The sequence below is a fragment of the Oenanthe melanoleuca genome, chromosome 13, assembly GCF_029582105.1.
Source record: "Oenanthe melanoleuca isolate GR-GAL-2019-014 chromosome 13, OMel1.0, whole genome shotgun sequence".
In the NCBI taxonomy this organism is placed as follows: Eukaryota; Metazoa; Chordata; class Aves; order Passeriformes; family Muscicapidae; genus Oenanthe; species Oenanthe melanoleuca.
In genome coordinates, this window is record NC_079347.1 from 2,761,974 (window position 1) to 2,780,722 (window position 18,749).

Genomic DNA, 18,749 nt, shown 5'->3' on the forward strand with positions numbered 1-18,749 from the left:
TGCCACGCATGCCTTTTTCACAGCTACTGATAGAGGAGAGCTGCCTCTTGGTCTCGTGTGCGATTTATGCTTAAATTACCGGATTGCCATCCGTCAGTTTCATTTTGGCCACTTACGGCAGATCTAGATACTACATTTGAGCTACCTAATGGCACTAAATACTCATTTGTAATCTGTTTCTGGTTTTTGCTGTGAATGCAAATTTTTAAAAGACACTGCTCATACCTTATAGGTTTGGAATATGGAAACTTACATATTTTAAAAATTTAATTTCACCTCTTTTAAGGAAAAAAGCCCCAGAGATGCATTTAAAAAAAAAATTTGCATTTTGATGCTGTCCTATGCCTCACCATAAGGTGACATGTTGAACTCCCATTCTCACCGTCTCTGATTTGCTGGGTCAGATTCTGCCCTGGTGCAGGCATGTGCTTGGTTTAAGCATCAGAGTAGCCCATCAGGAGAATGTTTTGTTCCTTTTCAGGCAGTTATGTGACGATTTTTACTTCTGCTCTGACTCAGGTTTTGCTTCTATTGATCTGGCCTACTGCTCTGCATAGGAATTTCAAACCCAGGGCTGCTGTGCTGTAAATGCTGCCTCTGCTGGCACTCAACCTGGCTCTGATGGGTATTTCAGTGAGGTAAACACCTGGAGATTTTAAAAGGTATTCTAGGAATGGGTACGATTTTGGTGAAATCTGGGACTGGTGAGATGGTCATTGTTGAAGAGGGCACAAGACACAAGTGCTCCATCAGTAGTTCTGTGTCAATCAAAGGATGCCCTGGGCACCTCGATACAAGGACATCGAACTGTTGAGAGTGTGTCCAGAGCAGGGTGACCAAGATGGGGAAAGGTCTTGAGGACAGGGAATAGGAGGAGCAGCTAATGACATTTGCTTTGTTCAGCTTGGAGAAGGCTGAGGGGTGACCCCATCACAGAGGCGGAGGTGCTGATCTCTTCTCTCTGGTGACCAGCAGTAGGACACAAGGAAATGAAGCTGCATCAGGGGAAGTAGGATAAGCTGCTTCACTGAGAGGGTGCTGGGTACAGTGGCAGACTTTCCAAGGAAGTGGCGAGGGCACTAAGCCTATCAGAGTTCAAGGACTATCTGAATGATGCTCTTAGTCATATGGTTTAGTATTAAGTGGTCCTGTGAGAAGCAGGGAGTTGGACTCAGTGATTCATATGGGTACCTTCCAACTTGAGATATTCTGTGATTCTAATCAAGTTGTGTGATTGGAGCCAGTTCCACCCTTGCTTCCACAGGAAGCAGAATCCCAAGGAGAAGCCTCAGAGAGGAAAGGCTGGAAAGTTTTTGCTGCGGTTTCCCTAGGAGTTGTGCAGTGGTGGTGGCTGCCAGGAGCTGTTTGGATTGCCCTTTTGGCTTTGTCCCTTTCCCAGTTTGGTGGTCGGCTGGGATTCCCTGCTTGTCAGCAGAACTCCTGGCAGAGAGGAGTAGGCTGTCAGTGGCATACTGCAACCTTTCTGACTTCTGCTCTCTGACTGACTGTTCAGGTAGTGCCTAAGGTAGAGAAATGTGGCACTCACCTTGGGGATGATTTCCAGTATCCTCTCCAAGCCTAAGTTCAAGCTCTCTGATACTGCTAATGCATTGACTCAGCCTCCCTTCTGAGAACTTGCTTCTGTCACCCTTCAGTGGCTTCTGTTAATCCCTCTGCTTTCAGAGGCCATTCCCAGCTCAATAACCTTATGAATAAGAACTGCTGTATCTTGCACATTAAGAACTGAACATAAGATGGAGCTTATGTATGTATGGCTATGTATGGTTGTGTGTGGTTGTGTTTTACGGAGGTGATTGGCTATTTAAGTTTGTAAATATATGCTGGGTTCTGATAGATTTTTGCTTTCAAGGCTTCACTGTAGCTGAAAAGATGCTACATAAGTTCTCTGTCATTACAAAGCATAAGTGACTTCAGGGTATTCAAATCAGGAAAATGCTGTGAAATGTAACTGTAGAACAATGCCTAGAATAATTTTCAATTTTGATCTCCATTCATTTAATAGTTGATTTTGTGGTTTAGAAGCAAAGGTGCGGTGATGGATTCTACTGCTGTAAGGCTGTAGGTGTAACTCAGATATAGCTTGAGCAGTTGAAAACCAAGTTGTTTATTAATTATAACCTCCAGGGTTTTCCCCTCTTCTTTTTAACCAAACTGTGTGAGCCTTTCACTACTCAGTCATGGTAATTTTTAATAGTGGTTAATGTTTTGCTTTCTATTGGCTTTGAGAAGTTGCGAGGCAGCAAAATAGTCCTTACCAGATGCCTGAATTTTGAGTTACTTTCCAGTGTTGTATGTATCTTCTAGGTCCATCAGATTTCTCTTTAATCCCTGTGCACGGCAGTGCAATATTTGTACTACAAGACTGTAAACCAAATGTTTTTGTTTTAAAAACCAAATTTAAAAAATATTGATATTAATATTATTTACTTGAATTTATAATTACATGTTTGCATTTGTGTGTTTTGAAATCAATAGCTTGCTTAAATTCCAAGCAGGTAACATCTTCAGAGTTCCTCTGTAAATCTATATCCCTTCAAGGTTGGGTCTTTATCACATTATAGCAGATTTATCTTGCCATCTTCAGAGATGGATTATCTGCTGCCTTCTCTTTATAGGTCTTTGCAAAGCATCTTTACAGTTCTCTGTCATCAGCTCTCAAAATCCAGAATCCATGAGGGTGGAGAAATGTAATTTTTGTAGTACTTCTAGTTTCTTTATCTTTAAGGTCTGTTTGAATTTCTCCTTTAAGATATGAGGACTAGAAATCTTTCTCCAGGAGGTAGGGCTCTAAATAGAAAATTCAATAGCATGCTGGAAGGACCATGAGAAAGCTCTATGGTGTGGCCACACTGAATGCTGTCAGGTCAAATAAATATAAATACAGCTTCTTTGGATCACAGTCTGCAGTTTGGACTCCAAATATCCAATGAACTTGAAAGGAAAAATAATACATGCAAGTATTTTCAGGAATATGGGCTTTGAGTTCTTCTCACTAGAACTGATGATGCTGTTTGGTTTGCTTGCCATACATTTGAATCCTGGTGGGCTGCTGAGGAACCATCACCCACCCTGTAAACTTTAGGATCTGTGCTTTCTTTAGAAGATCATATTTGGACATCACATTTCCCTGTGTTGAACAGTGTGCATCAACCAGGGTCACAAGAGGAGCAAAGTGAACTGGTGTATGTGACCATCCCCACAGCTGCATCTCACAAGAAAGAGGCACACCAATTCAGCACACACTTTAGTACACAGCTGTGCAATGAAACCTTCTCAGTTAACAGTTTAACAAATACCAGCAAATTAGGAATATAAATGAAGACTGGAGAGACTACAATTCCATTTCTGACTTTGGATGAAATGTTCTCTAATCAATAATAAAGCAGACTGATGTACCTGAGAAAATTGTTAGGATAGAAGAGCTGATATGGTATGCCAGATCTTCTTTTATGTTAAAAATGAAAATGCAAAGTATAACAGCATCTCAGATTATTTTATAAAAAAATAATGCATTATTTGAATTAATTGAGAGCAGCTGATGCTGAAATGCAGGTTGGCTCACATTTTTATATTATGCATTCCTTCCATCTCTATCCAGGAGGTAATATCTTCACCCTGTACCCCATTCCTTGAGCAATTAGTTTATTTTTTGAAATTGTATATTATAGTATTCCTTAAAGTGTTTAAGGGAAAGACCTGTTAAACCTTACATTGCATAGACTGTAAACAAAGGGCCTAAATAACATGGAAATTAAAACTGTAAAGAAGAAGAAACAGCTGTTGAAAAATTGCATTGAGGTCCCAGGTGGTTTAGATTAATCAGTAATGAGTGAGCATATAAAGTTGGGAGAAGTGGTGGAATTGGGGCTTCTGGATTTTTTTTTCCCCCCTGTATGTGCACTGTATTTGCTAATATTCACTAAGCTGATTTTTTTTTAATGGGTGCGGAAATACTTCTAATTTTTCATTTCTGTCATGTAAGCAAGATCCTAAGAACTCTTATTGTTAAAAGTGATAGAAATTAATTAGAATCAAGAATTTACTGTTTGGCACATATTTGGGGTACGCTTGGTGTACAAAAATTATAAAAAGACTTAAAATTATGTTAGTGCATAACATACACTTAGATTTTAATGAACATGAATGTGATTTTTGTTTTAAGTTCCATGATTTGTAGTAAGTTCTTGGGGTTTTTTTCACTGTAACTATTTCTACTTAATATTTGAGGTTCTGTTAGATGCTCTATTCCATCTCGCTGCATTGGCAAGGAACAAAATGAGATGCAGTAATTTTTTGAGAATCTGCTTTATTTAATACAGCTCTTAATAATATCCCCTTTTCATGTCCTCTCTCTGACAGGAAATTGTGATCAGCTACAATCAGTCTTAGGTGAACAAAGAGTATGTGGGGACTGTTGCACTGGAAAAAGACTGAATTATTTACATCTGAAAGAACAATTGTACTGGTTACTGTTTGGTGGCTCATAACTAAGGAAAGACTGCGTAATTAATTTGGAAGCGCTTCCAGGAGGAAACGTGTAAGTTTAGTGTGTGTCCAGTGCATATTTCAGAGGCACAGTGGCAAGTGAGAGTTAGCTGTTCTTGGTTGGATGGCTGCCTCAGCCATGTCCAGCCAGATCCCTTCTGCATTATGGCACGGGGTTTTGTGGGTTGCAGCGTGACCTACATGTTGCTGTTTTCTTGGAAATGCAGTGTATGTGACCTGCATGGTAGCCTGTGTTAGGTGAACTCAATGAGGATTTAAGCATTGTCCCTAGAAATTTATTTGAAATTATATACAGTAGCCTAATGCTTATTCAAATCTCTCTGAAATGTCTTATAAGTGAAACCTTTTTTTTTTTTTTTTTTTTGATGCTTTGTCACATCATGTAGGAACCAGCATCTCAGCTGGATCTAGTGGGTGGTGTTTCATGCTTGCACCTTTTCCAGCTGAGAGATCAGCTCATCACCTGCTTATATGGGAGGAGAATACTGCTGCCCTGGCCATCATAATACAAGTGGAAGCTGGTGCTTCCATTTTTAAAGCAGCAGAGTTCAGCTAAATATCATTCTGTAAGTTTTCAGGGGTACTTTTAAAATAGTAAACTGTAAGGATAAATTCTACATTTAACCTGAGTTTCACTTTATTCTAGTTGTTTATTTACCAGGTTCTTTTCTTCCCATTACGAGCAGAGCTACTGAAGTCAGCACGTGTGGTGTTACGTGGTACATTTTCATTTGGTTTGTTTTGTTGGGAGGCACAGGTAGAGTATGACAGATACTTGTTTCTCAGCTGACCTGTGGCACTGGCAGAAAAGATTCCTGTTGTTTCAGACCATTCTTAAAGAGTTCACAGACTCTAGGGATGACAGAGGAACCTATCTTTCCTCCTATGATAGACTGGTAAGATTCACAACAACTCACAAATGAGTAAAAAAACATTGCTTCTAATGTTTTTATTTTTAGAGGTATTTTGAGTCTAAAAGATGTATAGGAATGACTAATGTATAAGATATATTTACATTTCTGCTGGAAAGTTAATGTGAAGAGATAAATGGCTGCCTTTGTTTTTGCTGATCTTCTCTGGTAATGGGAACATTCGTATTCTTTTCACAGAAAATGGAAGGAAAAAGCAAGAGGGATACAGGATACGGGAGATTAGAGTGATGTGTACATGAGGTTCTTTAAGGTATTGATGGCAATACAATGGGAGAAGAAAATAGGTTTTTTGAAACTATATTGAACTGCAAGCTGATAAGAAACTGCAAGAAGGTAGTAATCAGGTTGGAAGTAAGGTCTTCAAAAAAGAGAACCGTTCATTGTAGAGACCTGTGTTGTTAAAAGTGAACCTAGGAGGCCAGAGTGCAGATTTTTTTCCTCATCTCTTCTGAAACAAATGCCTATGTTTATTGACTTTATCAAAGGCTGTACTAAAAATGACAAAAACTTCCAAAGTTGACCGTATTGCTTTAAGTAGAGAAATTACTTAAATATCTGACAGTTTTTAGTAGTGAATGTGAGATACCTTCCTCTGCTATCTGAGACAAGAGGTGATCATTCGTATGGCCTTAGAAAGCAAAAGAAGGGTTTTCAGGGGAAGGATCTGAGGCATGAACTTTCCCTCTCTGTTGTTTTCTTGTTTATATGCATTTCAATTAAATAAAAGAGGGTTTTGTTGGATTGTTAAAGTCAGATAAAGGAGAGCCTGATATGATAAACTCCACACTTGAGTTGCATTGTTTCTCTTCCAGGTGGTGCATGTTGTCTGGTGGTTGGGTGTGATTTACTTACATAAAATAATGCTCAAAGTACCAAATGACTAAAATGTATTGTTAGGCCCCCATCTTGCAGGGAGTTGGGCAGGTTGATATGACAGAACTTGTCCTTGCTCTGACATTCCTGAGTCTCCAGTCAGTATCCATTTGCATCTTATGCTGAAAAGTACTGATTCTGGAAAACATCCACTTCCTTTTGGGATAGGGCAGCATTTTCTCTCTCACTGTTAGTGTTCTCAGTGTGCATTGTGTTATGCCAACTTCTAGGGAAATAACTGTATGAGAAAGAGACAGATGGTATTTTAGCCACAGAATACTAGAATATTGTTTTAACAAATCTGCTTAGCTTTGCTGCGGGTAACAATAATGCTTCTGTCCCCTTTTTACTGTTTCCATGGAGTCACCAGCTTGGATAGGGTTTTTTTGGTTCATGTTTTAGAGCAAGGGCCAATGGTAATTTTAGCATGAGCAGCATAGCAGCACCAGATTCATTCCGTATTCCTTGTGGAGAGTCCCATATCCAAGGGATATTGTGAGCTCAGTTCAGAAGGTATTTTAGTATTCCTGAAAGTTATTATGGTATTATTAGAAATCTAACTACAATACAGTGATTTTTTGTGCAGTCAAAATCAGAGGGGGGTTAGGATTTGTCCTGAAGAGCTGTTTATCAAGTCTGAGCTGAGTTTTTGGGTTGGTGTTGGCATGCTAAATTATGATGTAATACTAAAATAGTGTAAATCATGCTTTTAATCACAGTTTTCATTAATTATGTATTTTGTGATGTGGTGTAACACAGACAAGATAGTATGAAATAATTAGGACTTGAATTTTATTCTGAACTTACAGAGACAGTCTTTTCCAGAGTTAGCATGCAATGACAATGTGGTTATAAATGTTTGTTTTGCGGTACTGCTCAACAGAATCCAATCCAGCAACGGTTTGCAGCTTCTTTAGGCTTATCATCAGAGCAGCAAGTTTGACTTGGAATTGTATAGGTTAGGTTGAGAATGGATGTAGGGAAAGAGTGGCTGCTATTGATTATCATCTTTTCCTTTATGCTATAGAAGCTTTCCTGCCAAACCACCAGTTGATGTCAGTTTTAGTAAATAAATCTTGACAAAATTCACGGGTGGTATGAACTGAAGCAACAGTTTTGCTACCATTTTCAACAGTCTTTAATTAGTTCATGGTTTGAAGGAGTTGCTTGGTTTTGACACCACTGTTTTAATTTTTAAGTGTGGCAGTATATAAATCAAAATAATATTCTCAGCAATGATGCATTGATTTCACAATAGCAGGGCATTTTAATAAGACACCTTCAATATTTCCAAAAGCAAAATATCAAGGTTTCAATTTATTTTCTGTTAGGCAGGAAAATTCTTAACTTCCAAGATTTTTCACACTACGCAAATTATGACTTTTTTAAAACCATCTCTAGATTTGGAGACTGTATTGAGATCTACTTAGATTCTACCTCTTTTCTTCCTTCCCCCTATCCTGCATCACTTTCTAATTTTTTAATGCTAATAAAGGAAGAGATTTAGAAATTACACAGAGCAGATTTGTCTTAGTCTTAATTATGATCTGGTATACAATATGATGCTTTGAGACTCAATAGGGCCAGAACAATTTTAGGGAGAGATGCACCTCTCTGGTTAGTAGGGTGATATTGTGAACTTATGGGCTCTGTGAAAACCTTAATGTATTGTGCAGATAATTGTCTTTATTGATGACACCAGTCTTTGTGGGGACAAAGAAATAAAGATATTGATTAGGAAAATAAAGTAAAATGTTGTTAGGTTTGGGAACAAAAATACGAGTCTGATCTTTCTCTTTCCCCTGCTAGATTTTCATCCCACAAACAAACATTTCTCAAATGCATAGTTCAGCCACAGTGTAGCAGCCTACACCAACTATTCAGCCAAGCCACACTTCTCTTAGTGTGGACAGCATTTGTTCACCTTCCTTTGCTTTGGTCGAAAGGTACTCCATAAATCTCTTATCTCAGACACCTTCTATCTGTTTGGGAAAAAGAAAGACTGCTGAGTCTGTTCTTGATTTTCACAATAATTCAAGGTGTTAGAGAGTCCTGTGCCTGGGTCTGATAAATCATCACTTTGAACTGTAGTGCAATTATATTCGTCATGCAATACCTGTCAGTGAGTATTTTCTATTCTCTCCATCTGGCCCTGCACAGAGTCTTGTCTACTGTATTGCAAGTTATTTTCATTTGAATCCCAGTCTAATGTGCCACACACGTGTGATTACAATACGTAATTTAAGTCTGTGGTAAAGAGAGCTAGAGTGACACTGAAAAGAGCCCAAGCATCCAAACCAGAGAGGTTACTCAGCAGAGATGAGGGTTGGATATTTGTGCCCATCTTCAACAGACACACAGAGCAGATAGCACCTATGCAACAAAAGGAACTCTTCATTTATGTTTTACTTTAAACATTAGTTCATATTTAAAAATTAATTTGGCTAAATGGTGCTTGTCTGGATCTCTCTTGGGAAAGAGGATTATTATGTGTTATTATGAATAGTCTGGATACTTGTTAACACTGTTGAAGTGTTCTTAGTGAGATCAGAACTATGAATTCTCAACCCATCCTTGTACACCCATCACTGCAGCAGTCTGGAACAGTTATGGGGCATTGTTCAAAGAGCAAGAAGAAGCACGAGTACATTAATTTAATCATTCATCAAGATGAAAGGCAGTATGGCTGATTAGGATTCTAAGAGTTAATAGAATTCTGTTTCCTTCTTTTTTCTAAGTCCCCAGGCGCATCTCTGAGTACATCTTATGGATTTAGTTACCATGGGAGGCATATTGGTCTCCTGATTCTGCTGCTGTTCCAGTCAATGGCAAAGTTCCCTTTTACTTTAGCACTGTACAGACTAGTAAAGTGGTTTTCAGCTGCAGGCATTTTTTCATATTTCAGGTATGATTTTTTAAACTGTACTTTTTAACTGTACTGTACAGGGGATTTGTTACTGTACTTTGTGTGCTTTGTGATACTGATGGAAAATCCCATACACTTTTCTGCCTAAACAAGGTTTGTGGATGCTCTCAGTTGTACAAACAGCATTCCACAGCTGGAACGTGACAGGGAAAGTGGCCTACAGTTTGCAAGTGATCTTTCTCTATCAGCCATAGAGTTAAGATGCTGTCAGAATGTCCTGATTCTGACATTCTGGCATTCTAAAGAAGAGCAGGGGTGAAAGTGCTGCAGGAACTGTCTTCAGATGACTGGTTGGTTGGACTTACTGAAACAGCCTCAAAATTCCCTCTTGGAACACAGAAACATTAAGTTTAAGTTCTTTTCTTGTCCTTCCTTCTACTGATGCATGCAAGTTTTTGTTGATTTAAACAGGATCTCATATTTGGAGGTCTCTTTACTTCAGTTTTAACATAGGAGATTATGATTCTATTTATGTTTTGTACCTAAAGGAAATAAAATATAAAAATTAGTGTGCAACCTGACAATAATGGAGGAAAGCTTGCCTGGAATCTAGCACTGGAGCACTAATCATTATTGCTGGAAAGTTTCAGCACTACCACTACACTATGCTCTGTCCCCTTCTTTGCAGTCTTAGTGTTTCAGTGCTTTGCCCATCTCCAAGCTGATATACCAGATCTCTAAACATTTTCTCAGCTAGCAGCCACAAATGGGAATAATAATGCTATCCAATTAAAATGAATACAGGGATAATGATGATGTTTGTCCAATGTCCAGAATTTTATTTTATACTCTTAATAACCAGATGTTTAAACCCCAAGTGCTAGATTACAGTGTCATATTGGCATTTCTTGCCTCATTTGTAAATTAGGATCTTAATCCTCCAAAAGGCACAGGTACTCATTTCTCACTCCATGGGAACAATTTCTAGTGTGGGCAGGCCCTTGCATGTTATTTGTTTTCTGCTTCCACAGAGACCTGGAATGCTGATGAGGACTTCACTTGCCCTTTCCTCCTGTGACAGATGGTAGGAGTGTTGTGGAGAGTCTTTGAGTTTGGCACAGGATCTTGCAAGGGATCAGGGGCTGGGAAGAGGAAGAGAATGATACTGTTGGTAGATCCTTGAGACTAAAGTATCTGCTTTGTGATGACCTCAGACTGCAAGGGCTGGATTAAATAACCTGTCCCTTTTAGTCTTGTACTCTCAACAGCACTAATCTTTGTGGTACATGAATGCCTGTCTTCAATGAGAACAGAAAAAGGGCAAACATGGAATTCCCACAAGTGTGCCAGACTGGTGTGCAGAAGCATGGTTGTGCTGGGATCTCCCTTGCAGGTTTTCAGACAAAGATTGCAGTGTTTGGAGATGAGAGCGCTCTGCTGTGTTCTGTAAGCATGTGTGCTGTCCAGAGGCAGTGTCCACTGACAGATAATAACATGTCTTATTTCTCACAGGGCTTCCAAAGCAGCTGAGTCCAGCACCTTAAGGAATGTCACGCAATAGTTGCTGAACTAACTGGCACTGAAAGGGACAGAAAAAGATGGCAGTCCATATTTGAAATAAACACGTGGACTCTCGCTGATAAGAAACCATGTCAAAAAAAGGACGGAGCAAGGGCGAAAAGCCTGAGGCACTGATTGTTGCCCTACAGGCTGCCAATGAGGAGCTCAGGACTAAGCTAACAGACATTCAAATTGAGCTGCATCAGGAGAAATCTAAGGTGAGTGAGGGTTGGGTTTTAAATAAAAGTGTCTGCTAAAGAAGACAAACACCTGGAAAAAATGGTACCACAGAATTCAACAGAGACCCCGGTGGTCTGATTCTTTCCGAACTTACAACATTTACGGTTGATGTCCTGTAGCTTCCGTGGAAAAGACTCAGTTTTACTGAGCTACAAGTTGGAGAAACCTCTGGCCCTCAAATGGAGCAGTATGTGAAAGTTTTAGGAATTTTCTATTTCTGAGCCCTCCAGTTTTCTGGGGTGAATTTGACTGCTGGGTTAAAAAGCTTTTAGACAAATACACACATATATACAGAGTCTTATTTCCTCAGGAAATGTTAAAAGTACATGTAGCATCATTGTGTGAGGCGCAACCTGGAGAAGACAGGGTTTTTTGGTTGAGCAAAGACCATGTAATCTACATAAATTCCTCAGGAGCTGGCCTGTATATTGTTATAGGAGTGTGGAGGATTGGAGTCTCAGCAGGGTCTTTCTCAATTTGACATGGATGTATCTGGGTGGGATTATTTTGATAATGTTACATTGGTAGCAGATGACTTTTATTTCATCTCAATGTAGGTTGCTAAACTGGAAAGAGAGAAGACTCAAGAAACGAAGCGTATTCGTGAGGTGGAGCAACGCAAGCAGACGGTGCAGATCACAGAGCTGAAAGCCAAACTCCATGAGGAGAAAATGAAGGAGCTGCAGGCTGTGAGGGAGAACCTCATCAAGCAGCACGAGCAGGAGATGACGAGGATGGTGAAAGTCCGCGATAGTGAAATCCAGCGGCTGAAGTCGGCGCTGTGCGCGCTGCGCGATGGCAGCAGTGACAAAGTGCGCACAGCGCTGACCATCGAGGCTCGCGAGGAGGCCAGGAAACAGTTCGACTCGGAGCGCCTCAAGCTGCTGCAGGAGATCACTGAGCTCAAGTCTGCCAAGAAGCAGGTGGATGAGGCCCTTAACAATATGATCCAGGCCGATAAGATCAAGGCAGGCGATCTCCGGAGTGAGCACCAGTCCCACCAGGAAGCCATTTCCAAGATCAAGTGGGAGAGCGAGAGGGATATTCGACGCCTGGTCAGTAATCAGGACAGCTCATGTGCCCTCTTAGGCTGAGTTTGCCTTTGGTGTCGCTCAGCTTTTTCTGCATAACAGATATCTGCAGTGCAATTCCCTTTGGAAAAGTGTTACCGATTTCTCACTGTCATTTGTCAGGAATAGATAGATCACAGTGAGTCAGCTATAGCACTGTGATGGCAGTTAACAGCTTAAATTAGGAGAGTGATTGGCCTAATCCAGAAAGATTGGCTCTCTGGTTTGCTAATACATACATATATATATTTGTGTGTGTATATATATATATATATATATATATATATATATACATAATGTATATATATAATACATATATGTTGGAAGATGCAAAGGGTTAGATTAAGAGCATTTGCATCTGCACTTGAACTTTTTTAGTTTCTTCAGCCTGTGTAAGATATCCTAAACACAATAAACCGTGGCAGGAGAGGAGATATCTTTTGGGTTGGCCTTGGTGTAGCCTTCAGTAATTACTGTGGAAAATGAATAAAAGGAAGCCCATACCATCAAAGGTGCAGGTTGCATTGTTTTTCTGTGTTGTGGTTTAGAAACTTCCCAATTTGTGCTCCCACTTAGACTTTCCAAACCATAGTGACGCTTGCTCACTCCCCATCCCCTGCAGCGGGGTGGAGCGTGCTGGAGAGAGAACTGGAGCCACAAAAGGTAAAGATGAGATCATGGACCACTTTACTGGAAACAGCAGTGAAGTATGTACATGAGAGAGGGGAGTGACTTATGTGCAAAATGCTCACCTTGGAGTGTGTGACCAACCAGAGCCAAGCTACCCTCATCCAGAAGAGAGCCAGCCCTTTTGCCATCCCCAGAGAATGACGTGAGATCCTTTAGAGTAACCTCTGGGTCCCCTGACTACTGCAAAAATGAACCTTGTCCTGGCCAGAACCAGGCCACGCTGTCGTGGAGAGCTGCACCTGCTTGTAACAGTACAAAGTTTTGCTTGGAAATCGCAATTCAAGAATTGACAACTAAGTAAAGTAAATGGAAATTTAAACTGTCAAGAATGATACCACCCTCTGCCCCCTGCTAGTTACCAGTCTGCATCCTACAACTGTATTCTTGTGTTGAGAAAATGCTCAGTGAATGTGCTCCTGTGCTGAATTATGGCTGTGGCTCAGACTGTTGTTTTACAACTGGTGCAGTGTGGTAGAGCAGATTTGAGGGGTGATCGCTACTCCTAAGTAAATAATAGAATAAAAATTGGAGAAATGCTATTGCCTTCACACAGTAATATTGTTCTGGTGTTTCTTTCATTCAGATGGACGAGATCAAGGCTAAAGACAGGATCATATTTTCTTTGGAGAAAGAACTGGAGACACAGACAGGCTATGTGCAGAAGCTGCAGCTGCAAAAGGAAGCTCTGGATGAACAGCTCTTTTTGGTGAAGGAGGCAGAATGTAACATGAGCAGTCCCAAGAGAGAGATCCCAGGAAGGGCTGGAGATGGTTCAGAGCACTGCAGCAGCCCTGTATGCAGGTTTTACTGGTCCCTGCAAAACAGTAACATGCATGTGTGTTTCTTGCTGACATACCTTCACAGGCACTGGGAAAACATTCCCACTCATTCACTGCGGACAAGTTAACGTCCGTAGAGTCTTCAGAGGACATGGTAGTTGGACAAAGTTTTGCACTACTGGTTTTCATCAGTCATTCTATTCACAAATAAAACACATCTGAAATAATCAGTGCCCCTTTGAAGGCATCATCGATGAACCTAACTACATGGATAACATCCATCCTCAAAACCAGGTAGAATTAGGAGGTTGAGCAGGGAGGGGCAAGGAGAAGGCTGGGCATGGAGAATCTGTGAGACTCTTAGGAGATCCTTCTCTTTATCTGTCTTCCCACAGACAGCCCTTGGGTGTCATTCACAAAGCACACAAGTCACCCATTGTGTGATTAAACATATATAAAAGTATGTTTACATAAATACAAATGGGGAATCATATCTGTAATTGATACAGAAAGGGTTGTCCTAACTTTTTTACCTGAGGTAGTGGCTCAGCAAATAGAAGTAATCTATAGGAAAAGGCAATAAAAATTAGAATATTTTAGCTTTTTCATCTCTATCATAAAAAATTATCATCTATCTTGTTGTTTTCTCTTAATTTTTTTAAAGTGGCTTAAAACTTTCAGTTAAAGTATCCCCCAAACCAGATACTTTCTCCTAAAAGTGTATATATATATTTGCCAACATACTCAGTACTGTAAAAGTCCCTGAAGATAATTTGCTGATGATGCCAGCTGAAGTTGGCTGTGTGGGTTTTTTAAGGAATGTTTTCCCGGGGATGTGCTTTGAAGGGGATCAGTAACTGTGCCATTGTTGCCCGTGCCCAGGACTTGCGCCGGAGCCAGAAGAGGATGGCGGAGCTGAACGCCACCATTCGGAAGCTGGAGGACCGGAACACGCTGCTTGTGGACGAGCGGAACGAGCTGGTACGTGAGCTTTGCACCTGCGCACGGGAGCTGGGGGCCTCGGGGAAAGGCAGGAGGGCAGGATGCAAGGATAAAGCTGGAGATGAGCATGCCTTGTCCATCCATCAGGCCCATCCCTCAGGAGGCTGAGGAGGACTTCTTATACTAAAATTAAACAACAGTTATTGAAGTTAATGAGTACAAAATCACAGCAGAGATCAAGGCAGCAGGGCTTGTAGGATTCTGTGTGAATGCTTTTGTTCTCCCTTTTTCAGTACAGAACAGTTGTGCTTGGTAACTTACCTTGTACATGGTGAGACTTACCTTGTAAATGAATTAATGTCTGTAACATCTGTAGTCCAATATTTGACCAGGTTGAAAATAGATAAATACTGAGTCTAGGAAGATTGACAACTGTGAATTGATCCCTTTATCTCATTTTCTACTCTGTGGTGATAGCTGTGTGCTGAATCAGGACCCTGGCTATTTTAGCTGTTTATATTCCTACTTCTCTTCCTAAGGATGAGTATGATAAATTCAACTCTTGATGGTTTTTCTTATTCCTGAGCTAGAAATTGTAATGCACTCCTTTCATATCAGTTTAGCCAGCTTCAATGTTCTTTATGTCGTAATTACAAAATAGATGTCAAGATTGCAAATTACAAGTATATTCATGTGTCTCTCATGACAATTATTAATTGCTGTTATCAATCCAGTTGAAGCGTGTCCGAGAAGCTGAGAAACAATGTAAACCTCTTCTGGAAAAGAACAAGTGCCTCACGAAGAGAAATGATGAACTTATGCAATCTTTGCAGCGCATGGAAGATAAACTCAAAGCAGTCACTAAAGAAAATATAGAAATGGTTGGTACTGAAGAGCAGAGTGAGGATTACTGGATGAGTTATGTGTTATGAGTTATGTAGCCACATCTGCATAGTGCATGATGTGTATAAATAGAGAACTTGCATTGTATATAAAGTTTAATACCATTGCTAAGATACAGCCGTGGTTTGGTCTGCATTATTCTAGATTTACATACCATAACATTGTGTATTATGCATACATTGGCAATATATTTTTGTGAATGCACAGTCTTTAATTCTGTTCTCAGAGTTAGAATATTGAGTTTCAATTGTCTGAAAAAAAAGAGGAAAAAATGTTATATCATTGAGGCATGTCCTACTGTGCTATTTTTCATCTGGAACTCAAAAAGGAAGCTGTTAAGAGTGATGTTTTCAGCCAGAATCATGCATCATGTACACATTCTTTTTAGAGTTGATGATGACAAAGTAAACTTCTGGTATGGCACATAGAATCTTTCCATAGCACATACACATGGTAGGTGGGTATGGGAGAGGGAGAATGGTGGTGTTTAAATTTGGTTAGGGCTGTACATTTTCCGTGTCAGGGCTGTACATTTTCCGTGTCAGGGCCATATGAAGTGGGGTCAAAGCAGTCATGTCTGCATGTCTTTCAATGGGATTGCCGTGTTTATCAGTCTCCTTCCATGTTCCTGCACATGCACTATGTTGCTTTGGTATTTATGGAAAAGGAGGTGGATCTTCTGGGTTGCCAGATGTAAGCTGGCAGACTGAGGCAACTTCCCTTGTTAAGGGTGTTCATGGACCCTGCCCTGCTTGTAGTAGCCACTGTAGTAGCCTGAGCAGGCTGAGCCCTGCAGTGGGAGCAGCTTTCCTGCTGATTAGGCAGAGATGATGAGATTCACTTTCCTGTCCCACAGAAAAAAAGATTTTAGTGTTACACGGTTAATCCACTTAAAGACTGCGATTCACATGTGCCTAGAAGACAGATAAACTTATTGCAGGTGTCATGTGTCAGAATTATTCTTCCACAGATCACAGTCCCTTGAGATCTCCCACAGCAAAGAGCAAGGACTCAGGAATCTGCAGGCATTGCATCAGTGGGCAGCACCCCGGTGTGTGTCTGTGGACACAGTGTGTATGTGCTAAGTTACTCCCTGGCATCTGCTCATCAGACTATGGATTCCCAAATCATGAAAGTTAACAAGCTGGGGGTGGCTAGAGTAATTCTCACAGGTTTTAGCCATCTCCTTTCCCACATATGCTCAGGAGCAGGCAGGATATTGACCTGTGCTTAAAATATATCTGTTACAACAGTTTTTGCCTTTCCTTCTGGTGTGACTGGATGCACGTCTTTCATGTGAGTAAATCATGTGCATTGCCTCACTGTGTATGGTCCTGCACTGAATATCAGTAAGGACATGGGCTCATGAGAGTAGATGCTATTTGCCCACCCACTAGACAGGTTCAACTCTTTTTGCCACATGTGGGGCATCTTGATGCATGGCCAAGGAAGAGCTATGGTATGTGACCTTTAAGGGCTACAGAGGCTGTACTGCCACATGGTAACTAAATAGATAAAGCTTTGTTGTTCTGGTTGAAGAGCTTGGCCTTGCTGTGCTGCTTTTTTGTTAAGAAGCACTGATGAGCATTAATAAAAAATGATGTAGCTGAAGCATATTTAAAGGTCTGTATAGCTTACATGAAAGGTGATGTTTAGTTTTTAACTGAAAGATGGTCTTTTAATTGCTGAATCTTATTTTATCTCTTTTATCTTCTCTTCTTACCACAGAGAGAAAAAATAACATCACATCCTCCTCTAAAGAAATTAAGATCTCTCAATGACCTGGATCAGGCTAATGAGGAACAAGAAACGGAATTTTTGAAGCTTCAGGTCATAGAACAGCAGAACATAATTGATGAGTTAACAAGGGTATGTCCAGAGCACAAGGAAATTAGGAATGATTGCTGTGTACAGTTTACCACTGATAGTATTTCTTCTTACAACTAGAGGTCTGAGCATTCATACCTTACCCGCTTTTAACATCTGCAGATGTTTAGCTGTAGGTGTGCACATGTTTGTTTCACTGAATTTGTAGTGGACCATCAACTCAAAGCATAACACTGTGAGTTGAGCTCCAGAAAGGAATAAGACTAAGAGCTATGGAGTTTGGGAAAGTACCGACTTGTTCACAAGGCAGGGCTGTGCTGGGGTGTTCTACCATTATAACAAAGTCGTGCTTAAAAAGTTTTTTTTAATAAGCGGCCAGCCCATAGTGCCATATAATGTGCTGGAAAAGCATGTGCAGCTAGACACTGGGTTTCCAGTTCTTCTGTCATTTAATGCTGACAATTCCTTTGTCAGTGGACTTTGCATTATGATACTCAGGAGAAAGATTCTAAAACGGGCTGTTGTCTCTTCTGAGACATTGCTAGGAATGGTGAGATCAACGCTCCCATCATTTAATGACTTTGAGACAGAGGCAGCATCTCCTCATCAGGGAAGGCAGACAGCCCCTTGTACAATTCCCAAACCCATGCACCAAACGTCCCAGTGATTTCAGAGGGCTGTACATCTGCTCCTGTTGTTTGACAGCTGCTCAAGGCAAATGCACAAGGGCTTTTTTCACGTGGTTTTCAGCTGACACACATACAAATTTGGATATGAATTCTCCCTTCTACCTGGAATCAGATTCCTGTTTGAACATATGGAGAGAGTCACTGGAAGTTCTATTATTTATTTCCTCTGTATATTTGGCCATCTAACAGCTGCAAAGAAGTAAGAGAGAGTAACTTTTTAATCTTACTTTCCAGGACAGGGAGAAACTCATTCGTCGGAGAAAGCATAAAAGGAGCTCAAAACCAATCAAGGTAAGATGAAAAATAATTTCTCATTTATGGTGTTCAAGTAGGCTGTGTAGGAAAACACACTTTAGCAATCTGATTAAAGAGAGCTTTGCGGATTATAACAATCTGCTTTAGTGATCAGGTTTATAAATTCCTTAGTTACTTTGGGAGAGCTTTTTAAATCCACTTTGAAATTCTGTTAAAAGTGTGCAACTATTTTATTTTCAGCTAAATGGGGCTCCTGTCCCATCCTCATCCTTCCCCCCCAAGTAGTAATAATTGGCCTTCCATTTGATTTCTATAAGTATTGGTCATAAAGTCTGTTACGCTGAGAGGTATTTACCTTGACAGAGACCTTCCCATTTTTTTCTAAAATCTATTTTTCACAGCACATACGAGCTAAAGCCAAATCCTTGTGCATCTCTATTCTTCAGGTGGAAGTTTCTGCCTGAGGTACTATGTCATGCTCTCCTGCTCAGTTCCACATGCCTTTGACTAACCTTTGTGTCACCCTGTATTAAGTCCAAAGCTGGTGTAATTTACAACAGTTTTAGAGCTGAGTAGTCAGGAGTGGTTCACATAGC

General features: G+C 40.4%; 1 protein-coding gene across 2 annotated transcripts in view; it reads left to right on the forward strand.

Moving 5' to 3' along the window:
- The first annotated feature begins 4,379 nt into the window (after positions 1 to 4,379).
- The window catches only part of JAKMIP2 (janus kinase and microtubule interacting protein 2), a 33,902-nt gene continuing 19,532 nt past the window's right edge, over positions 4,380 to 18,749 (forward strand). Inside the window, exons 1-8 of one of the 2 annotated variants that reach the window (XM_056502541.1) lie at positions 4,380 to 4,558; positions 10,711 to 10,976; positions 11,556 to 12,053; positions 13,342 to 13,551; positions 14,420 to 14,518; positions 15,214 to 15,360; positions 17,111 to 17,251; positions 18,133 to 18,189. In XM_056502541.1, coding sequence (XP_056358516.1) covers positions 10,848 to 10,976; positions 11,556 to 12,053; positions 13,342 to 13,551; positions 14,420 to 14,518; positions 15,214 to 15,360; positions 17,111 to 17,251; positions 18,133 to 18,189 — 1,281 coding nt within the window. In that variant the 5' untranslated portion in view covers positions 4,380 to 4,558; positions 10,711 to 10,847. Of the gene's footprint in view, positions 4,559 to 10,589; positions 10,977 to 11,555; positions 12,054 to 13,341; positions 13,552 to 14,419; positions 14,519 to 15,213; positions 15,361 to 17,110; positions 17,252 to 18,132; positions 18,190 to 18,749 lie in introns of those variants that run through there. The other variant, XM_056502540.1, reaches the window with a different exon arrangement.